The 22,425-nt window shown below is 36.3% G+C and overlaps 1 protein-coding gene across 3 annotated transcripts in view; it reads right to left on the minus strand.

The window, feature by feature from the left end:
* The window catches only part of ADAMTS19 (ADAM metallopeptidase with thrombospondin type 1 motif 19), a 159,704-nt gene that overhangs the window by 20,491 nt on the left and 116,788 nt on the right, over positions 1 to 22,425 (minus strand). For all 3 annotated transcript variants that reach the window (XM_080373138.1, XM_080373136.1, XM_080373137.1), the window contains exons 16-21: positions 20,309 to 20,389; positions 12,806 to 12,963; positions 11,838 to 11,991; positions 8,782 to 8,917; positions 6,260 to 6,464; positions 4,172 to 4,324 (exon numbers count right to left, since the gene is read on the minus strand). In XM_080373138.1, coding sequence (XP_080229264.1) covers positions 4,172 to 4,324; positions 6,260 to 6,464; positions 8,782 to 8,917; positions 11,838 to 11,991; positions 12,806 to 12,963; positions 20,309 to 20,389 — 887 coding nt within the window. The remainder of the gene's footprint in view (positions 1 to 4,171; positions 4,325 to 6,259; positions 6,465 to 8,781; positions 8,918 to 11,837; positions 11,992 to 12,805; positions 12,964 to 20,308; positions 20,390 to 22,425) is intronic.

The raw sequence follows: 22,425 nt of genomic DNA on the forward strand, positions 1-22,425 counted from the left end.
AGTTATTAATGTGATGCCAGCATTATTTTGACTTCTATTATTTCACAAAAGTCCCATTATTTCTTTGTCCATAAATCTATTAATAGTGTCATACTTTGACTCATGGCCAGCACTGTTCTGTTCCCAGAATCTAAAAGTGCTAAAAATTTTGGATGGGGATCCAAAGAACAAAACCAAGGTTAATTACCTTGTCAATAAAATTGTAACATCAATATTATCCAAATTCTACTTTTTTTTCTTTTATTGAAGGAGATTAAATCAATTGAGTCTATTTGCTATGGAAATTTAGGGTTCTTTTAAATGTTTAAGCACACAGTTTAAAGGTTGAATGTCCCATGCTGTTGAATACTTGTCAGAAGAAGAATTTAGGGTTTTTTTTCCCCCCCTCTATTTTCACATGTTCTTTGATTGGGGTAGAAAAGAAGCAATCCTCATTACTGACAGCTGCTTTTTGTAGCACTCAGGAGATTTCTCTGTGACCTCTTGGGTTCACCCTGTCTCCCTCCAGCAGCTGGAGACTTGACTTTCCCCCTGTACACAAACAAACTTTCTAGAGGGCACTGTATGTACTGTCTTAAATAAATAATCTGGAATAGGCCAAGAATTCTCTCATTGGTGTAAAATCCAAGTGTAAAAGAATACACTCATTGGTGTAAAATCCAAGCAGTTGCTTCAGATGTCCTTTCAGACTCACTGGAAAAAAAAATGAGCAGCTTTTGTTTCTTCAGGGTATAGACGAAGCGAACTCCATGCCAACCATTGGGACCATTATCCTAGGCTCTGTGTTTGACTTCTCTGCATCTCTGGTCTAACAAGTAGATACTATTTAGAAATTCTGCTTCTGTTGCTTCTTTAGTTTCTGTTGTCCTCTTTCCAGCTACCATAGCTGGACATATACCATATTATCTTCCCTAGTCTCCTCTACACACACTCCATATTTCTTCATTATACAAATGGTTGCTCCTAAATTCTACTCCATTGTCCAGTATTTTGATCCTATTAGCCCCTGCTGAATCTCTCCAAAAGTTTCTGGTATATAATCATATCAAACTTAAGCTTTTAATCATTATTTTAACTATTATTTTCAAAACCCACTCTTCAAATTATTCTCCCTTCCAAAACTGATCTTTCCTCTCATGCTTCAGTTATACCACCAGTGTTCTGAAGATTCTAGATAATAGCAAAAACCCCTATACATAGCTTCCTACATAAACTAAAGTACCCTAGATCTGCCCTTTGAGCACATATGCTGTTGACCTTTAAGTCTTTTTTGGAGAATGACTTCTACAACGATGTGAACTTCTCTAGTAAGCCAGGCAGATGTGTAAATGTGCAGTTCGTATGCATTTCATTTCACCTCTCTGCTGCCTACTTCTTTATCCTTAGATGATGAATACCTCTGAGCATGACCCTGTCCTCATATAATCTTGAAATGGGTAGCAATGAGCAGCTTAGTAAACGATGTTGATAATACTAAGACTGATCTACACCTCACCCTTACTGGTGCTATAGTAGCCATGAGCTATGAGCTTTCCTCATCTGAAGGTAACTTCTAAATTTTTAAGTATGGTATTCCAAGAATAGTATTCACTGGGAAAAGACAATGTATTTGGTAATGTTACTAGATGCTGGCTTCAGAAGCTCAGTTTGAGCCTTTATTCTTTACTTTCTTATCATACTCATTTTCCTCACAAGGGCAGCCACAGAACCCAACTTATGTTAGAAACAGCAATGTTCAGCATATTGATTCACCTTGCTGACTTAAGAAATATTAAGGAGTTTAATGTTGCATACAAGTTATACAGCATACTTTTAGATTAAGTAAGAGTTTTAGAAGGATTGATGTGTTTATTGACCTATTGGAGCTTGCAATTTTGGTCAAATGTTCTTTAATCTTGTATTATTGCTAAAACATTGAGCTGAAAAATTATTGGATCCCTATGTGACTGTATATCTAAAACAAATTAACTCCATTACAGCACTACTATGATTATTACTAATGTTATATTTTCAGTAATAGTGCAATTTAAGCTTCATTTAAAATTATGCCTTAGGAGTTCAAGGGGAGCAGCAAAGCCAATAAGGATCACATTAAGCCTCTTGTTTCAATGTGTGAGAAACGTCATTTAAGTTTTTCAAGCCAAGTCTTGGCATTAGCTTAGAGGAACTTGGATCTGCTCAAAGGAGCAGCCTTCTGTCAATGTCAAGAACAATCCTAAAGAGTAAAAACAGTGAATGCAGAAGGCTGCACTGAACTTCTGAGTTAGAAACAAACAGTGAGCAAAGATTAACATTTATCTGAGCTTTCCATTTGTTTCCCCCATTGCAGACATATTAACATGTATGCCATGACTTCACGTTGCTATGTACTCTAGCAGTGGAACGGAATAGTAACAGGGATAAAAAAAGGAAATCCAAGTATATTTTAAATTGAATTCACGTCTCTGTAGAGAAATTAAAGTACCTACTTTTTGGTATAAATATTGGAAAATCTCAACTGCACAAGTCACAGTCAGGCTGTATGTTAGCTGCAAAAAGTTTCGTCAATTCCATATAAAATATTTCCTCATCTCCTAATTTCTAAGTTTAAAGTACAATTTAGGAGCCTGTGTTACAGCTTTGATTGTGGAAGGAAAGCAGAACATACAAGATGTCAGTAAATTTTTAAACAGGAAGAAGTAAGTTCTTGTACATTCATTTATGATGTGGATGTTTGTGAAAAGTAGTGAATTAGGGAGTAAAGCTCTTTTCTACAGAGGGCACTGGGAACACAGTGTAACTGTATCGAGCAGCCCCACATAGCCTCAGCAACCGGCTTTGACTGCCTCAACTAAGAAAGCAGATGGTCCTTTCTTCATAGTCTACTCCCTGCTGGTGTTAGTGCTAAATGATGCAGGTTTTTACTGCAGTTCTGTGGTATGGAAATGCAAACAGCAAAGTTAATTGCCAAACACATCTTCTTGTAATAGTAACCCTGCTAGTGAAGGTTAGTTGCTTCTGTTTAAAAATTAATGGTTTGCGCTTTTGAAGTAACTAAGGTAGGGCGGTTATCTCCTAGTTTTTGTGAGGCTGACCCAAAATATTTCCAAATATTTTAAATTATCTCCACTATACATATATATAAATAAAAATAATTTGGCACTATCCTTTATCCTTACACATGAAAAAAGTAAAGAAAATGAAATAAAGTTATGTGATAGTGACAATTTGTACCCCATCAGCAGAAAATGGGAGCTCCCAGGCAGAATTCTGTGAAACACTAGTTGCCCACAGAGTACTTGCAGCTAATTCTTGGAAGGCTGGCTAGTCATACACTGCTGGCTTTAGTCCTTGTTTCCAGCTGTTACATCACATGAAAGACAACTAAAAATACATTAAATACTTCTCCATACAAGCAAGTTAAAACCTGCTGCAATAACATTAGGCACTGAAAGCAGAGGTGTTGTGTGCAAAGTTATGAAGAAAAGCAAGGCGGGGGGTGGGGGTGGGGGGCAGGGAGGGAAGATTTCAGCCTTTCTGCTAAAGTGTGATCTGTGATATGGCAAAAGAAAACCTTGACAAAGGTCAATTTCAGAGTGTTTTGGGTATTCAAAACTGTAGCAAATGTTCAGGATGCCAGTCCAATAACATATGTGATCATGGATCTTACCAATATTTTCTGTTAGAGTTTGGCCTATGTTCATGTAACTCACTGAAAACAAAACCCATATGCCAAAGAAATAATGTACTGACAGTTATGTGGAGTGTTCAGCATAGACAGTAATAGATGCTTCCTAGATATTAAATGGTCTATGTGAAAATTTCACAGGCTAAAGGCACTTCCTTTGAACTTATTGGAAACACAAATAAAATGTGCAAACACAAATTAAAGAAATGTGCAGACTGTGAGGTTGGAGTAAGATGCAGTTTCTGGAGTTGTTTGCCTGTCTATTGACAACAGTAAATTTATACCAGATTTGCATATTGAAGATTCACCTCATGCTTCCTTCATATTTTGATACTTATCTATACTGTGGTCTCTGTGTGGCTACATGTTTCAAGTTGGGTTTTTTTAGCTTTACTGTTCCCTTAGCTAGGAGTCTCCTACACTTCTGACAAAAGCAATTCTTACAAAGAATTCAGCTTGCAAAATGTATTATGCTGTGGGGCACAAGTATGAAGGATGCCTCACCTTAGACCAGTCTCCCATTCTCCAGATGTAGCATTTGGAATAGTCCTCACAGTCCTCTGCTTCTTTAGGTCTTGTGGACAAAACACATTTCTTGCGGGGATTGGTGCACCTCACAGTCCGATGACGTACTCCCTTACCACATTTTACAGAGCACTGTTGGAAAAAGATGTTTTTCAGGTTTCTACAGAAGTCATAGTTACCCCATTTTATCCACTTCTACTCACCTCTGCCAAGCTAACATAAATATTTCGAGACTTCAGTGATTTCCTGACTTCCAATCTTCAATTGCATTGACACTGGACTTGTTAAAAACTTATAAATGAACAAAAATTCCTTATGGGGCAGAATGATAATTGTTGCATTTTCAGCTAAAAATATATAATTGGATCAAAAATTATTTGCTTAAGGAAAAACTAGGCTTTTGGATAAGAAAACATCTGAGAAGTTATGACTAAGTAAGTGCAAAATGTTATACTGAAAATAGCAGGCGATCTTTGTTCTAAGAATTAAAAGAAATATGAAAGAAATCTAAATAATTTTCATAAGAATAAGGTATGAAGCAACTTCAGGAAAACTCTGCTGGTGTTGTAATAGACATTTTCTGGGAGGGAAAAAAGTTAAAATGGAAAAGTAAATATTCTAAAACTATGCAAGATTCCAGACTGATTTGAAAATTCAAAGCCACTGCACATACAGCATGTGAAAACTCTCTTCATGTCACTCAGAGTCTTAATCTATGTTTTTTTGGTTTTTTTTCCACCATTCCCATTTATACTGCCAAAAATTATGCCATTTCCTTCTCAAAACATTGTCACTGCTTTTGATCATCCCACTGCTTGCAGATCAAAACTCTCCTTTGCCAAGCTGATTATAACTGCAGGAAGCAGTAATGGTTAGCTTCCAATATAATGGTGATAGTACGAATGGTCATGGGAAACACTTCACTTTTCAAAATATATTTACTACTTCCAATAAAAACATGCTCACTTATTTCTCATCTCTCAAGTAAAACAAACCAACTAAACAATCTGGGTTTATTTCTTGCACCTCTGTAGAGTGAGTACCATTCTTCTCACAATGAGCCCTCACATTCTAAACCTTTGGTACCAAACCAGAAACTGCTGCCATTTACTTCTCTTGTATCTCTTTACATTAGCATCTGCTTTCCATCTTTGAAAACATTCCCTATGTCTTAGCTCTTCCTTGCTTGAGGATCAAGGGGTGCTGCTGAGCAAAGGAGCCCAAAGGAGGGACTGCACCCAGATTTAGAAGCTACAATTTGTATTTTGAACCCAGAGGGACCTATAGCACAGTTTCTGGTACAGCAGGCAATCAGAATTGCTTTTGCTCTTCCAGTGCAGAAAGAAGCTCCAAATAACCCCTTCAGCTTGTCCAGATGGTAGCGATAACAACAGTCTTCTTCCTCCACAGTCAATTACTTTTAGAAGCAGTATAGCTTTTTAGAGGAAGAAAGCCGAATGGACATGGACATTAAAAGATCTGAAATTAATAAAGCTGCTTGCATAATAATTACATTACACAGCAATGCTTCAGGATGCAATGCATGCAAAATCGTGTTATTTGCAAGCCCTTTTGCCCACTGCTTATGCTGTTCTTGGATAAAGATGAAGGAGTGAGAAGAGAGAGGAAGGGAAGAAAACATTCTCCTTTGCAAGCAGCTCCCCTTATAGCCTCTCTGAAGCAGAAGGGCAGAGCAACCATCTGCTGATCAACATGCCTTGGTACAAAGGTATGTCAAAGATATTCCCACTCTGAACCCAAGGTCTGGCAGTTGATAAGCGATGGCCTTAATTCCCTTTACCCCTAGTTACCCACTACTACAGTCAAGATTATACGTGCTTGAAAACTGGTCAAAATAAACTTTTTCAGGACATTAACTAGGTAAAATGTAGTAGTTTTATATGGCTGGTCTTCCCAGCCCCTGACCCCTTTGCCAAATCATTGCATAAGGACCGTGAAAATCAGCAGGCTGAGCTGTGCCACTTGCTGCTGAAAAAAATCATATTCCCAGAAAATAGTAACACATAAATAATCACTGTGGACTATTTGTATAAATAAATGCAGCACCTCAGACCAGACTCCCGCCTCCCACACAGTCATGCAGTCCTGGCCTTCACAGCGCTGTGCAGAAGTGGGCTTTGGTCCAAGGCAATCCCTCTCCCTAGCTCTGATCAAGGTCCCATTTCTGAGCTGCTGCGTGCAGGCTACTTGTCTGTTCTGGGTCCCTTTACCACATGTCCTTGAACATGGAGTCCATTCTGTCATCATCCATCTGCAAAGAAATGCAGGCAATGCCGTAACAAGAAAACAGGAAGGGAAAAGTACCACCACATCATCTTACTCTCTTGCTTACCAGTACACACTCCCAAGTAATATTTGAGTATCTTTCTGCCTCCTTTTAAATTCCCTTTGTTAATGGACTATTTATTAATCTAACATATCTTACATTTAATAAGATGTTCATATAATTTCATTCCCCAGCCTATTGTCCCTATGTGTTCAGAGTACTCTCCTTTCATTATAATTCCAATTAGAAAAGCTCCAAAATACACATACATTTTAAAGATAACAGATCACTCATCAGCCTGTCCTTCTCTATCTATATGACTGTATGTCAAGTGCATGCCATGCATGTAAAGTCCAGAATTCTTCGAAAATACTGTTATATGACAGAATCACTCCCATGCAAAAGACTTATTGCTCTGGAGGAAGTATAAGGGCTCAAGCACTTTCATGTTCTTCAGGGTCAGTCTTAACTCGGGTTCTGTGCATCACAGCACAGCACACACACAAATCACAGCAGCAAGGAAGGCTGATGCAGCTTGGAAGAGCCTGCATACCTGGAGAGCAATTGTTCAAGAATATAATTTTCCTCAAATGGTCTGTAGCTCCAGATGACAATTTTTAAGGGCACTTAAAAAGGGATTTTAAGCTCTGCCACTGATGCAGTACACAAGTGTATCCCTGGAGACTTAGATCACAAGGTAGAGTTTTTAGGAAACGGATTTAACAAATTTGTTCCAACCTTCTGCCACATTTTTGCTGTACAAAAATATTTTAAGGTTGGTTTTTTTGTTTGTTTGTTTGTTTGTTTGTTTTTTTTTTATTATCAGTCCAGAGCCTCAATTTGCAAATCACAGCCTTTCAAGATAATGCATTATAGTTAAGGATGCTTCTCCAAGTGCCAAGAACAAACAAATAGTGATGCAAGCATATGCTTTAGTTACATTTCTGTTGAAAGCTAACAATTTTTGTTTTGTAATACTCATTATATTTTTCCACATTTCTCAGCACAGCAACTCGGAGTAGTAGTTAGCTACATTTAAAATGTTTCATTTAATAAGCTGGAAAAAGTACAGAACATTAAAAATTTATAGTTGACAATGACACAGAAAAAGATCAGACTATTCCATTTCTAACCTTTAAGTGCACAGTGATGTTAATAAAGTAAAATAGAGAACTGCTCAAGTACGTGCATAATGAGATACAAATAAACCCTTCAAAGTGCAATGCCCTACTCTGTGGAACTCCAAACCTCTATGGCTTGGTCTTGCTGAAAATGTATCATACCTTGCATTTTATCAATTTTAGTATTTCTTCCTTTCTGAGAAAGCTAAGTCTTCTGGCTCATTTTACATACTTTCTTCAACAGTATTTGCATTTTATTTACTTTGCATTGTTTTCTTTAAAAATACCATCTACATCTCCTCCAGATGACCACAGCAGACCTATCTCAGTGCTTACTCCCAGGGATGCTAGCCAGCTACTGCTAGCTGCTCTTGCCTCCCTTGAAAGGTGGCAGATACTTCAACCAAGTCCACACAATACTTGGGGACTTCCTTAGTCATAATTCTTAGCTGCCATATGGAAATAGGATGGCAAACTCCTGTCAGTGTGCCAGCCTGGCCAGCTGGTGCAAGAAGCAGGGTGCCAGCTCAGCTGCAGGGACACCAAATGGGGCGGGCTTTGAGGGCACAGGCTGCAAGCTGCAGATGCCTCCTGGGGTAAAATTCAGAGAAAAAAACTCCTGCTTCTGCCACCATTCCACCATCAGAGGGTAGTTCTGCCTATTGATACATATACAAAGGGAGGGGGGAGACGGAGGAGAGGAGCAAGGGGAAGGCTCTCTATACTTCAAGTTGCATCAATGTAGAAAACCCAATTGTTTTCATTAATTTATTTCTTTCTTTATTTATTTATTTTTACTGTACTCAGAGCTTACTAAAAGGTTTTCAAGGAGCAAAGCCTTGACTGAACAAAACACTAAAATTTATCATTAATTAAAATCTATATTAATAGTATTGAAATATCAATCTCATAGTACATATCAGTCTGTAAGAACACCTAAGGAAAATAATGAGCTGCTGTATCGAGTAAGAATTGATTTAGTCTTGGTGTGTAAGGGTTCTCTTTAATTAAAAGTCAGGAGAAACAATAGCCAGTGTTTCTGTTTTCCCTGCATTTTGCATTGTAACCTTTTTGGATATATGTATTTACTGCACATTCATTGCCAGAGGCAGTCACCTCTCTTAGCTCCTAAGATTTGTACATCTAGCTATTAAAGTTTAATTTGACCAAATCACTATTACCTGGTCTGGCATGGCTGCTCATTGCACTTGCGGATCTGTGGTTCAGGTTTTGTTAAATATTTGCATTTCTTGTTGTCCACAAGACTGATATTCTTGTTCATAATCTTTGTGCAAGAGACTGTTGTCTTTCTTTCACCTAGTAAAAATAAAGCCGGTATGTGGGGAAAACAGAAATATGCAACTTTATTAAAAAAGGAAGGACAAAGGTATCTATCAGGTACAGCTATTTTGTGTACAGTTTGGCTAAAAGAACTGTAAAACCCATACAAGAAAATCAAAGCCAGCAGGCAGCCTAAGAGAGATATTAAAGTTTGAAGGGAACAATGTGAGTTTTCTAATCCATTCTTTACACACCACTGTCAACAGAGTTATGCTGCTTTATTCCCATAACTATTCATAGGCTAAACCTTAGTCTTACTGGAATAATTGCTTTTCTTTCTCAGCCACTGAGGCCCTAGTGTTGAGAAAAGTTTGCAGAAAAATTGCATAGAAATGTGTGGTTGTTAATTATTACATAAAAAAAGAAAGGAACGACAAGTCTTGCTTCTCCATCTTGCTTGAGATTAGTAGTTCTGCCTGGTTCAGCAGTATACTGGCAGGTGTGGCTGGCCCTCAGGTAAAGGGAATCAGCACGTGCAACCTTCAGTGAGGAGCCTGCACTGGAACAGCGAACTAAACTGAAGGAACTGAAGAGGCCACATAACTGACCTGATCTGCAGGGTGATCCTTTAAGGAGTTGGGAACTGCCTGCAGAGACCTAGTGCATGTTCTGTACAGAAAACTTGCCCTGATGGGTGGGTGGGTTGGAGACTGGTGTGTCTTGAAGCTGGAAGCATTAGAAATCATAATTTAACGTAGTACCTACCAAAGCCGTAACTTGTAATTAGACTGGTACCTAACTTTTAGAAAAACAGCAATCCTTGAATTAAAGACTTCAAATAGCAGAAACCAGGTTCATAACCACTTATTCCTAGGGTTATGCTTTAACGCTGTTTCTATCTGGAAGTTTACCTACAAACAGGGTGTGTGCAAGTGCAGTGCAGACAAGCATGCAATATTCACCCGTGGTCAGAAAAGTGCCTGCGGGGAGAGCAGTTCAGTTATAAATGCTCATTACATGTATGCAATGTAATGTAGCTGACATTTTACACGGCGCTTGTGTATGTAACAGCACATGCAACTAATCTAAAATATGCAGCATTTGAAATGTTTGACAATTCTTTCTGCATTTACGTATACATCTATGTATTCATATTCTCTTCCACATACTGGAAGCTTTTCTGCAACACAGAAGGTCACAGACTAGTTACATACATAAACATACACGATACCATATGGCTCCATCAATAGCTTCATCCTGACATTAACTTTAAGCATTTAAGCAAAACTGCCAACATTTTTTGTATCCTTTAATCAAATTCATCAAAACATTGATGTTAAAAATTGAAACACAAATATTTACACAGGGTACAAGCTGCAGCATTTTAATTTCATTACTGCTTCATATTTAAGCCAAGAACTAAAAGAACAGTTAAAATGGTGTTGTCTAAAGCAAGAAAAGTCACTTATATTTCAGAATATTTGCAGTAAAAATACCTTTTATGGAACTTTGTATTAAGTCAGCTATTTCAGACAATAACATAAAATGAAGGCCAGTTACAACAGAAAAATATGATAAATAAACATTACAGTACCACTTAAATATTTACTTAAGCATTAATGTAGAACAAATTACCGACATACTGCTTTTTGAGACTTCTCCAGATGATAGGTAACTTTAGAAATATTTGGGGCAATAATGAGAGATTGTGGTAGCATTATTATTATCCTAAAAATACTTCAGGAAACTGTGAAAAGCATGAATATGCCAAGTGAATAGGAATGCACTACTAAGAAACAGAGGATGCTACCAACACCACGTAACAAAATACCTTCAGGGAAGAAGCCTTCTTACCAAACCACAAAAAGCATGTTTATGGAAACTACAGTATTCTGTCATGACACCAGGATTGTTCACAGAGTAAAAGGAGTTAGAACACTGTGTTCCTTATGCTGCTGTTATGAGAAAGTGAAGTGCTTCCAGGCCTTATTCAATCACAAGGTGCACTGCAGCTTTTGGGACTGCTGATCAGGGCAACCAGGACTGTTAAGGTTGTAAGCAGGAAATACAGGTATCAGAAATCAATATAGTATTTGTAGTGTGAGTCCAATTAATTGCACAAGATATGAACAGCTCTATAGATTGTGTTCATTAAAAAAAACTCTGAAGTGTTTTTTAGTGTCATTATCTATTTGAACAACTATCTTCTAAACAACAGTTCTAAAGGATTTTGTTACAGCAGTACTCTTCCTGTTTCAGTATTTGTTTTCATAGTCATATTTTGTTCTTGAAATTTCACATTTTTTATGGTTTATAAACTTAAACTTAGGAAAAATATCACATCACCATACTAATATCTGCTGTTGTAATATCTGTTCCATATGTTTCTGGATCATCCTCAACTCATGTTACTAACTGTACATATTTGATCTGAGACTGGGGTTCAGATTTTCTGTAGTTTGAAATGTGTTTTACAGATAATTTATCTTCAATAGTTCCAAATGCAAAGTGGAATGCATATGAACTTTATATTCGTGTTCTAGCTTTTGCACTTGCATTTCTTCTTGGAAACTGTGTCCTGAATTTGCTTTGCTAATTTAGATTTTGTTCCTTCACTACCATCTTTTTCTGTTTATTTATTTTGAAAATTTTCCTAGAGTTATCACTATTCTGTTAATATAATCAGGAAGCATGAGACTGAAGTATGTCCATCATTCTATGAAATCACACAAGCCACTATGAGAATATTACTTTTAAATATGCAACACTGACCATCAGAGTCTTAAATATTAATACATCATGTGTAACAGATATATATATGTAAACCCACATAGACCATATACACATATATATGCATATTGTATACGCACATCTATGTATTGCATGTATACATGCATATTGTATATACAAATACATTTTTAAAATGTGTGTGCATATTTGTACACTTTTATTTTACCTCCTCCACATACAGCATCACAGTCCTCCCAGCCAGAATGTGTCCACATGAAAAGAGGCTCTGGTACTTTGGAGCTCTGATTCTCAGGAAGAGGATCCAGTGGGATTGTGTACTCATAGTGTAGACCATAGCTCTGGTCATGGAAGAGCAGCACCTGCAATATACAGAGAAGGAAAACCTACCTATGTACACAGAAACTGTGGAACACAAACTCTGAACTGTGAGGAGATAATCTTGAAAAGCATGACAGAATGAATTAATGCTCTATAACCTTTCAACCCTCCTAATGGGTTTGTAGAAGAACTTAGTGACAGTATCCAAATCAAGATAATGAGAAAAAAATATTTCATTTAACATACAGGTCGAAAAGCTGTCCTTGGGAAACAAGGAAACAAAATTCACCAGAACTATAGAAGATGATTATGTCCTGTGATTTCAATGCTCTTAAATAGAGGTGGTCTTTCCTAGATGCATCAGGTTTAAAATTATTTTAGATATACCAGGCAACTTCTTGCATTTGAAAGATTTTGAATTGTGAAGTACTTCCCCATCATCTCTCCTTCCTTCTTTCTGGTGGCTATCAATTTTTCCTCCTCTACACTGAAATGCATCAGAACTCTACTTCTTCCTGGAGAACCTGGCAACTGCAATCCTGAAATGGTGATGCTGTGCAACATTAATTTGAATCTCTCCTTAAGTGGCACATCAACTTTTTATCAGATTTGTAGGAATGCTGAGACCTTCCATCCTGCCTCAACAACATAAAGATTTTTCTTGGATTTCAATGCATTTTTTTTAGAAGTGGGCTGACAGATTTATACATACACAAGCAGGTGTATAGATTCTTCTGGATTTAAAAACAGGTATACCTTACACAGATCTCATTTTCAGGAGCTTGGAAAAAATAAATCAGTTACCATGCTATGTGATAGCAATCAGGTAAAAAAACCCAATCCATATTGTATTACCAGTAAATGTAAAGGTGATGTTGTGGGACCTTTGGCTGATATTTTCTCCCAGAGACCTCTCCGAACATAATGGACAGTGGTCCCAGCAATATTGAATGTTCCTGAATGCTCTATCTTCCAGTCACTATTGATTGACTGTTTTCCAGCATCTCGAAGAGCTGCAAAATATATGAAAAAAGTCCAATATAAAAGGTGTCTGTTCAGTAGTGATTTGGGCCTCCTTTCACTTCCTGTTTGGGTAATTTAACAAGAAGATGAAATCACCTGACCGTTTGCAAAGATATTTATGGATCCTACAACACATAAACTTCAGTTGGAACATGCTTCAGAAACACTTTCTGGAAGGAAGGCTTGGAAAAAAACATGTGTGTTTAATGTTACTTGAAGTTAACATCAGTGTTTTAATGCGTGAAGAGTCTGACAGGCCCCAGTGTAATTCATAATTTGATCACTGAATTAATTTAAGGCAAAGGAAACCTTCTCTATTCCCAGGGTGGTCATTTCTATAATCCATAAAGGCATGGGAAACACAATTTTCAGAAGACAATCTTGAAGATTTGTGGATTTAGGGTAAAACTTAAAAAAATAAAAATAATCTAGTTCTGAATTCTTTCCCCTAGAATTTGTCTTTTTCTCCACCTTAGAATGTGACAATACTACTTTCATCCTATTTAAACGCTTATTTTACAGACTTTCACCATATAATTTGATGCTTCTAACAAACATGAAAAGCTTGTTCTTTTTAGCTAAATCATTCCTCTTGTTCACCTAATTTATATTCAAATGTATCATCAAATCAAGTATAATATATCTCATACATTGGGACACAGGATTTTACATTAGTTTAATACAGTAAATGTAAAAGATTCTTCTGTGAAGAATGTGTAATTTTATTTTACTTTATTTTATTTTGTTCAAATCAGTGATTTGATCAAATCTAAATAATCATGTGAAGTAGAATATCCTTGAAGTCACCTTCTGGACAAGAAGTTTTACACATTCCTCATCATTGAAATTGCATGTTTGGCATCAGACTGTTGTAAGAGAATCTCAACAGTTTAAGCTTTGTCCAAAATGTCTTTTTTAAAGTTGTAAGTTAATGTGAGTCACTCCTGTAATCATCTTCTCTCCTATTCATATTTATACTGTTATGTTTTGTTTCTATGGGAAACAATGGCAACACGTCTATGGACTGGCAGAAACCCAGTTGCGTAAGACACCACTGATGTCTACCACTGCAGCGCTGTGTAATAAATGTTAAGGCTATAAAATATATTAATGCTGTAGAACAGCCCTGTACTAAAAATAACCAGCGATTTTACAAGATTTAAAAATCGGTATTTTAGGTTTAAACATTCTGTTATTAATGGTTATTAAGTTCTATGCATTGTTTAAACTGTAGGGGCTGATCCTCTTCCCAGTGGAGAAACAAAACAAATGTACTCGAAAGCGCTGAGGTCCAGTTGGGTCATGCTGCTCAGATGGAGCAGCATCCTCTCCCTGGAGAGCAGCGGGCCTTGCATCATTTTGTCTTGTCTTTAAAATGAATGTGTGTGCCACAGCACGCAGACATGCAGGGGACTAGAATCCCAGCCCCAGAACACAGAAATATGCCTGGTCTCGCATTTCCTGCTTTCTAATACCTCACTTGAGCCACAGGGGTTAAACCAAGTAAGAAAGGGTATCCTCAAGCCTAAAATTCAGGCTTGGATTCAGGCAGTCCAGCTTCTGTTCTTGACTCTGTCAGACCCCATATTGTAAGCAAGTTCACTGGGTTTTATTCCACTCCACACATGCACTCCCACTCTGCTTAGCTTTTGATAGAGGAGGATTTCCTGTACAAAGGAATGCATTACAGGAAGAAAATTCAGTGCACAGGTGTATCCTCTCTCAAGCTACAAAAAAAAAATAATAATCCAGCAATACATCTACAGCTAGAAAGACAAAGAAATTTGGACTGGGGAAAAAAACTACTAAAGCTGTAACCAAGACCAAAATTTCAGTGCTAAAACAAATGAACTAATTATAAGTTATCTCTGCAGAGCATAAAATATCCATCATTACAATGGCAATTAAGCGATGGTGATGAGTGCAATGTATTTTTTAATTACTGTACCAGGAATATACACTCTTCCATTGTTAATGACGTATGAGTGGCTACATAGCCATAGAGGCGCAACAACTCACAGCAGAGCTACTGCATTTCCCAGTGCTCAGTGGGAGCAACAGTGCCCTGGTCCTGGTCTTCCACTTGGAAAACCTGTGCTGACTAATCCTGTTACTGTTTTCTATGGAGAACTGTAAAACCTACACCACTGTATTAACTTTGAAATTTTTGCGTAAGTTGAAATTGCCACACTTTACAGAGGGGTTAAGAAAAGAGGCATTTGTGCCAAAATAAGAGGGAAGTTGTCATCTTTGTGAATCATGAATTTTGCCTTTTGCTCTCTGCAAAATTTAGTCATACTCTCCAGAAAGGTACCAAATAAATGTAATTTCGACTGACCCTTATTTTCTCAAGAAAATACAAAAAACATCTGAAATTCAGTTCTAAATGACAGTACCTTCACTGATACCTTTTGTCAAAGAAGCAATTGTTTCACTTCCATTCAGGCTATCATGTGTTCCCTTCAAGCCATCTTAAAAAAATTAAGACTTGAGATTTGAATAACTTCTTCAAAATTTCAAATGAGGTAAGGCTGACTGGTCAGTAGTTCCCAGGATCCTCCTTGTTACCCTTTTCAAAATGCTACAATATTCTCTTTCCTCCAGTCACTGGGGATTAAACCTGACTGACATAACTTTCAAATATGCTTGAGTAGCTTGGCAACTACATCAGCCAGCTCCCTCAGGACCCTGGGATGCATCTCATCAAATCCCACATAACTGTGTATGTTCAGGTTCCTCAGATGGTCTCAACTCTGATCTACCATGGGAGGCATTTGAGAGGCGTGGGAAGAATATTTAACATTGAAACGAAGGCAAAGAACTTTGAGTACCTCATACTTCTCCATGTTCATTGTCATTAGTTCTATCTTATTTATCAGGCTGTGTGTTTGTGTGTGTATCCATTTTCTTTAATCTTCCTTTTCTAACATACATGTATAAGCCCTTATTATTCACATTCCTTGCCAAATTCAGGTACAACTGTACCATAGCTTTTCTGATCCCATTCTCAAATATTTGAGCAGCATTCCTAAGTTCTTCCAGGAATATATGTTCCTGGTTGCAGTGCCTATGCATTTCATTCTCATACTTTAGTCTGACCAGGAGGTCCTTATACAGGCATGCTGGTCTCCCGCCTTCCTTGCCTGATTTCTTACATGTCGGAATTGAGAGCTATTGCAATCTAGGAGAAATGTCCTTAAAGAGCTGCCAGCTCTGTCCTGCTTTTTTATCCCTGAGGGTAGTTTCCCATCCACTAATTCCTTAAACAATGGAAAGTTTGTTTTTCAAACATTCAGAGTCCTGGCTTTAGTGTTCACCTGGCCCATATCCCTCAAGACTGTGAGTTCCTCCAGGGCACAATCACTGCAGCCTGGGCTGCCACTGATTTTGACCTCTCTAAATAGTTCATGTGTGTTAGTAAGCAACCAACAAAGTCCAGTAACTGTTTCTCTGGTTGGGCTGTCTATCACCTGGATTAAGAAATTATATTCAGTATGCTCCAAGAGTCTCCTGGACTGTCTACAGCTTGTTGTGCTGTTTTTCCAGCAGATGGTGGGTTATCAAAGTCTCGAGCCTGCAAGTGTGATGCTTCCTGTAGCTGAAGTAAGAACACTTCATCAGCGGGCTCCCCTGGGTCAGGCAGCCCGTAGGAAACACCAACCATGAAGTCTCCTTTGATGGCTTGGGCCCTAATTTTTACCTATAAGCTCTCAACCTGTTTACCACCATTTCTGAAGGGCAGCTCTGTGAAGTCAATCCATTTTTTTATAGAGAGGGTATTCATTTCATCTTGATGTCAAATGGTTTCAAAATGTGTTGTTAAGCCATCTTCTGTGGCCCTCTGCATGTGAAAGGAAAACGTGTTTAGTTTCAGTGGACCCTGGTCTCTGTTATGGGACCAGGTCCTCAACTGGCTTCCCTTGAAATTACGCAGTCTAAGGGTTTGGTCCAATGTATTTTAAAAGTACTAGTATTGCCAGAAATGAGGGACTCAAAATTTTGCACTATTTGCCAGACCTCATTTGCTTTCCCACACCCTTATCCCCCAAAATGTGGTCCAATGTGTTTGTTGTTTTTTTTTCCTAGGAAATGTATTTCAAAGCAGAGATCAGACACAACACAACACGCTATGGACTTGGTACTTATAAGAGAATCAGCAATTACAATGTCATGCAGTGTTAAATTGCAGGTCCAAAGGTTCTATATCCCTGAAGGAGCTTGATCACATATTTGAGAGTAACGATACAGTTAATCCACTTCTGTAGTTCAGCTGAAAACAAGTAATTTATTTCATTTCCAATTAGCACAAAAATTTTAATGTTTCAGATTTGAAGTTTTATATATATATATATATATATATATATATATATATATATATATATATATATATATAATTGTATAGTTATACACCATCAACCAGTCTTATTAATTCATTATGGGGCCTGGACCTGTCATATAAGTGTTTAAAAAGCTCTCTAATCTCAGAGACTAGTGTATCTCTTACACAAAAATACTATAATCTTCCTTTTTCTATCCTACATTAAGAACTTTTACTAAAAAATCTTTTAACACCTTCCAAATATAAATCAAAATTCAGCAACAGAAAAGGCATTCTTTTAGATCACAGGAATCTAGATAATGTTTGAAACATTTTAATAGCTGTTATTTTAGTATTTTTTTTAAAGTAACTGACAGTGAATAAAGTCTTATGTCAACATGGTGATAAACAGACAGGGTTACCCCTGCTAGTTTCTTTTTTAAAAATAAATCTCAAAATTATTTCTTAAAATAATAAATTCTAATTCTAAAGTTAGTAAATGTATGCCTTAGGAAATATCAAATTAAACTCTCCCCCTCTCCCCATACTGCTACAAATAATTCCTGCTCCTGAACACTCTACTGATGGAAGGAGAATCACAATTTCTTTCACATTTTCTTATATAACTTCAGTAGGGAGGAATACCTAATGTTTGGCTGTATCCCTGCTCCTACCTCCCCCAGAGGGGAGAACAGACAGGACAGACCTTGACAGATCGATCAATTCAGTAAATTTGGTTGCAAGTTATACCTTAGCTTTTCTCTTAGGGTGCCAGAGCTCCTGTAACTGCAGCATATGCTGATACAGCTCAGATAAGCAGCTATCTGATGTGTTCAGGAGGAACCCCTGTGAAGATTTCCTTCAACAGCACAATCTCACAATGATGTTACTGATGTGGGCTGTAGTTTTACCAATCACTTTAGCAACATCATCGCAGTTTCCAGATCATAGTGACTCTCCATTCCGACTACCAAGCAAATCTGCAGAAGGGTATTTTATTTCTATTCCCTCTGTATTTGACCTGTGCTATACAATAGGGTTCAAAACTTCCCTCATTTTAAATTAGCTTCTACTTTGTAAGCCACAGCTCTTAGTATACATTGGATTATATTGTGTTCACAGCTGTATCTCTAATTATACAACTATTAATTGTATAATAAGCTATATTATTTAAAAACCTTTATCCTGAAATGTTTATATGAAAATTAGCAAAAATTAGAAAAAGTCTCAGCCTGTATGGACTCATTTCAAGTACAGAAATGCACAGAGCAAAGTACTCTGCAACATAAAATTAGCATACAGAACTGTAAGATAGAAAACAAATCATAAATGTGAGAGAATTTAATTTGTATTACATTTCACATTTTTAATCACAGTATTTTGGAGAATATTCTTTCTAAGATGAAAGATACATTCCTTTCCCCAAAATCATTATGTTACTCCTGTCCTATTCAAAATGTTATTCCTTTTCAATTCAGGTTTTTATGCTTTCCAAATAAATGTCCTATAAGTGAAGAAATTTTAAATACCTGCTTTTAGTTATAAAAAGAAAAAAAGGTGTAATAATACAGGTTTTAATTTAGAACACTGTAACAGACATGCTCCTGGTTCCCCATAAAGGCTTAAGAAAAAAATATTGCAGTGAAATACTTGCCGATCCTCATTCAAAGAGACATTAATGAAGCTAAAAAAAGTAAAACTAAAGTGAAAAGCAATTAAAAGCCAATTAGCACCCTTCAAAAATGAGCAACATGACTGACATTATTTCATGAGCATTAAAAGCATTACATTCTTTTTCCCTTTTGTAAGGTAAGGGATGACTCAGTTTGCTGCTCATGAAAAAGGAATTAATTTCCTGAAAAACAATCCCAACACTTATGTATTTTTGCATTATTTAAAAAAATAAAAAAATAACAGTATTTATGTTGTCTACATATGTTAACACAGTAGAAACAGGGGAAATAACCTCTCAAAATTTAGAAAACATATCAATGAAACTTAAGTTATCAGTTCAACACTCTTACATTTCCATGTCTATGGTCTACTGGGGAACAATGAAATAATCCAGATCTCTAAATCTCCTGTGATATCTTAACAGGGCAGGTGCAGACCCCATGATAAACAGTCACCCATGGACAACTTAAACTGCCATAATTACGATTCACCATCTTCAACATTCCCTCAGCTGAAGTTCTGAGAACACACAGGTAAAAAGTTTCTTAAAATGTAGAGATTACTTACGAGCAGAACTAATAGTGATCAACCAGGGAATTTTTCATTTAATTGGTGTGTTTCTCATACTAAGTCTCTCTCAATTTAAACTTGAGCAGTGCATGGAACAGCACCAATTATGATATTTCATATATTCATTAAAAAACTGTAGCAATAATAGTAACAAATTATCGTCTCCTACACAACAGCTTTAGAATTCATTAAAAGAGAAAACCTGGGTTTTTTTTTAATGAAAGACAATTTCTTAGAGATGGAAAAACTAAAAACCTCCAAAATTAATTGTGATTAAATTTGTCCATTAAAACATTCAGACAATTCAAAATAATGCAACAAAATTCTGCTTTCTTAGTCTAATTTTAGAACTTTTAGTTGACTTTGTTGGTGATTTGCTATATGGTGGTCGGTGTGGTTATTTTTGTTGTCTGAGCACAAGTTATTCCACATTTCAGCATAAAACTCTTTTTGCTAGTTTTAACTTTAGTGCCTTCCTTATGAAAAATTGAAAATGTTAGAGATAAAGTATGTGGATTTTTTCTTAAATCATCTAAATACATTGTTTGAAACATTCTCAAAACAAAATTAGATGAGATAAAAGTTGAAAATAAACCTATATGAAGAAATCTGCTATAACTGTTCTTTTATTTTGTTATTTCTACAAAGTTTCTTCTTCACAGATTTTTTTTTTTTCCACTCAAGAGTTTTGTTTAGCCACAAAAGCATTTTCAGCTACCAGTATTTGGTGATGACCAAAACAGGACACGAACACTAAAACATATGACATTTACCTAAATAACTGTGAGCTGGTTTTTCTTCCACAACTTTGATTCTCCTTGCTCCTGCAGGTATCACCAAAGCTTCCACATAACCTAGATATGATACCAGATGTCCCAAGTTAAATACAAAAGAAGTGTAGAAAAGTCCAACTTGTATGTTTTTTCATTTCTTTTTCCCTATTTCACTTTTAAAATATAACAAGTTACAATTTCTATAGTAATGGCTTGAGGGTTCTTGCAAAATGTTGAAACAAGCTATGAAACTGTGCATTATGTGTAATATATATCTCATGATACAGAATCAAAAGAATTTAGCAAAATAAAACAGAAGAACTAGTAAGGCTGGGCAGGTTGGGGCTGGAGGAGATGAATTTGTTTCTGGCCAGGTAGTTAGTGTCATCATCACTACCAGATGACCATAAAAGAATTCCAGCTTCACTCAGTGTGTAAAAAGAAATGATATGGCACTAAAAACCAAAAATCCTTCCATTGTTTGGGGTTTTTTGTTTTTGTTTTTGTTTTTGTTTTTTTGGCATTCTTTAAAAAATATTGATATTTTGTTCCGCATCTCCCACTTTCTGCTTTAACACATTCAAACCCTGTTATGAATTACTTTAGTTCTGCAGATTAAATAACTTTTTAGTTATTTGCTTTACATTGCAATTGCTTCCTTAAAGTGTGAAACTCAGACATGCTGTTGAGCAATTTGCTGTGAGTAAAAAGGGGTGAAAAGGCAATAAAGCTGAAAAACACTGTGTAAGCAGAAATGTTATAAATAAATAAAAACATGTTTTAGGTTATCCAAGTGAACTTCAAAAAGTGGACAGTAAACTAAGTTTTTATTCCATGTAACTATATAATGTTCTGTAACAAAATATTGATCATTTACAGCACATTTTCAATAATCCTGAAACATGAAAATTAAACTGCTGCAAAGCAGCATTATTTATCTTTAATTTCTTTAAGAGCTAGGAACACTTTGCAAGTATTGCTGACAGTCCAGCTTCTTGAGAAGGAAAATAACTCATGCAGTTGTTTAGAGGGCAATACTACAATATTGTAGATTGACAAAGAACCCTTTTGTCAATTTGAAATTTGTAAATTTGAAAGTGTGTGGATATTCACATAAGCTACAGAAGAGAACTGACACATTGTAATTTCTATTAGCAGCCCCCTTCTTTGTAGTTTTTGATCTAGTAGTCCTCCAGACTTATCCGTGGTTTGGGATCCCTGCTCTGTATTACCCTCAGCTTAAGAAAGGGCCAGACATAAACATCTGAAGACTATGCCTAACTTTTTTTTTTTTTTTTTCAAAAGTACTATACTTCAGTCTATGATGCATTGAAGTCCTTGATATTTCAAAGATACACTGTCTGCTTCTAATTACAGTATTTTTTATGTGATTTACTTAGTGCCTGGAAATTCTGCGCATTTTCTACTCAAGAAACTCAAAGTGTAATGGCAAACAAATGCTGAAAACAGTTGGCCAAATGCTGTTTCAAAGAAAAGACTTTTCTGGGAGAGAAGGTATACATGATGCATGGTGCACATTATTAGGATTTCAATCCTCTATTCTGTCAACACTGTTGTGCTGGAGCCAGTCAATTATTCTCATTCAAAGAATATATCACAGCAGTGTTTGAAACATGTTCATTCTGCACCAGAAAATCTATTTGCTTGTTATGATATGTTATTATTAGTATAAAACAATGAATAATGAAAAGATGTAAGACTTCTTCACATATTCAGCTTTATGTTCTCCCACTGCTTGGCTTGGTTTAATGATGTTACTCTAGGTAACAAATCATAATTTCAGTATATATTTTGAAGAACATTAAATGAATCTAAACACTATAAGAATTTACAGGTCTTTGTGAAACTTTGTTTCACAGATTTTTTTTAAATCAGGCTTTTCTATGAAATAATGTCTTTCTTAATGGAAGATAAATTGGATATTTGCTTGATATTATAATTGAAACAATTTTCAATGATTTTGCAATAAGTTAAAAAATACTCATGCATTCTTATATGACAAGTCTTATTACTTTAAAAAAAACCCAGTAGATATGAAGTTCTTGTGAGGAACTGCGTAATTTAAAGAAGTATAGCTTTTTAAAGTTCCCAATGCT

The sequence above is a fragment of the Falco punctatus genome, assembly GCF_963210335.1.
Source record: "Falco punctatus genome assembly, chromosome: Z".
Classification (NCBI taxonomy): domain Eukaryota; kingdom Metazoa; phylum Chordata; class Aves; order Falconiformes; family Falconidae; genus Falco; species Falco punctatus.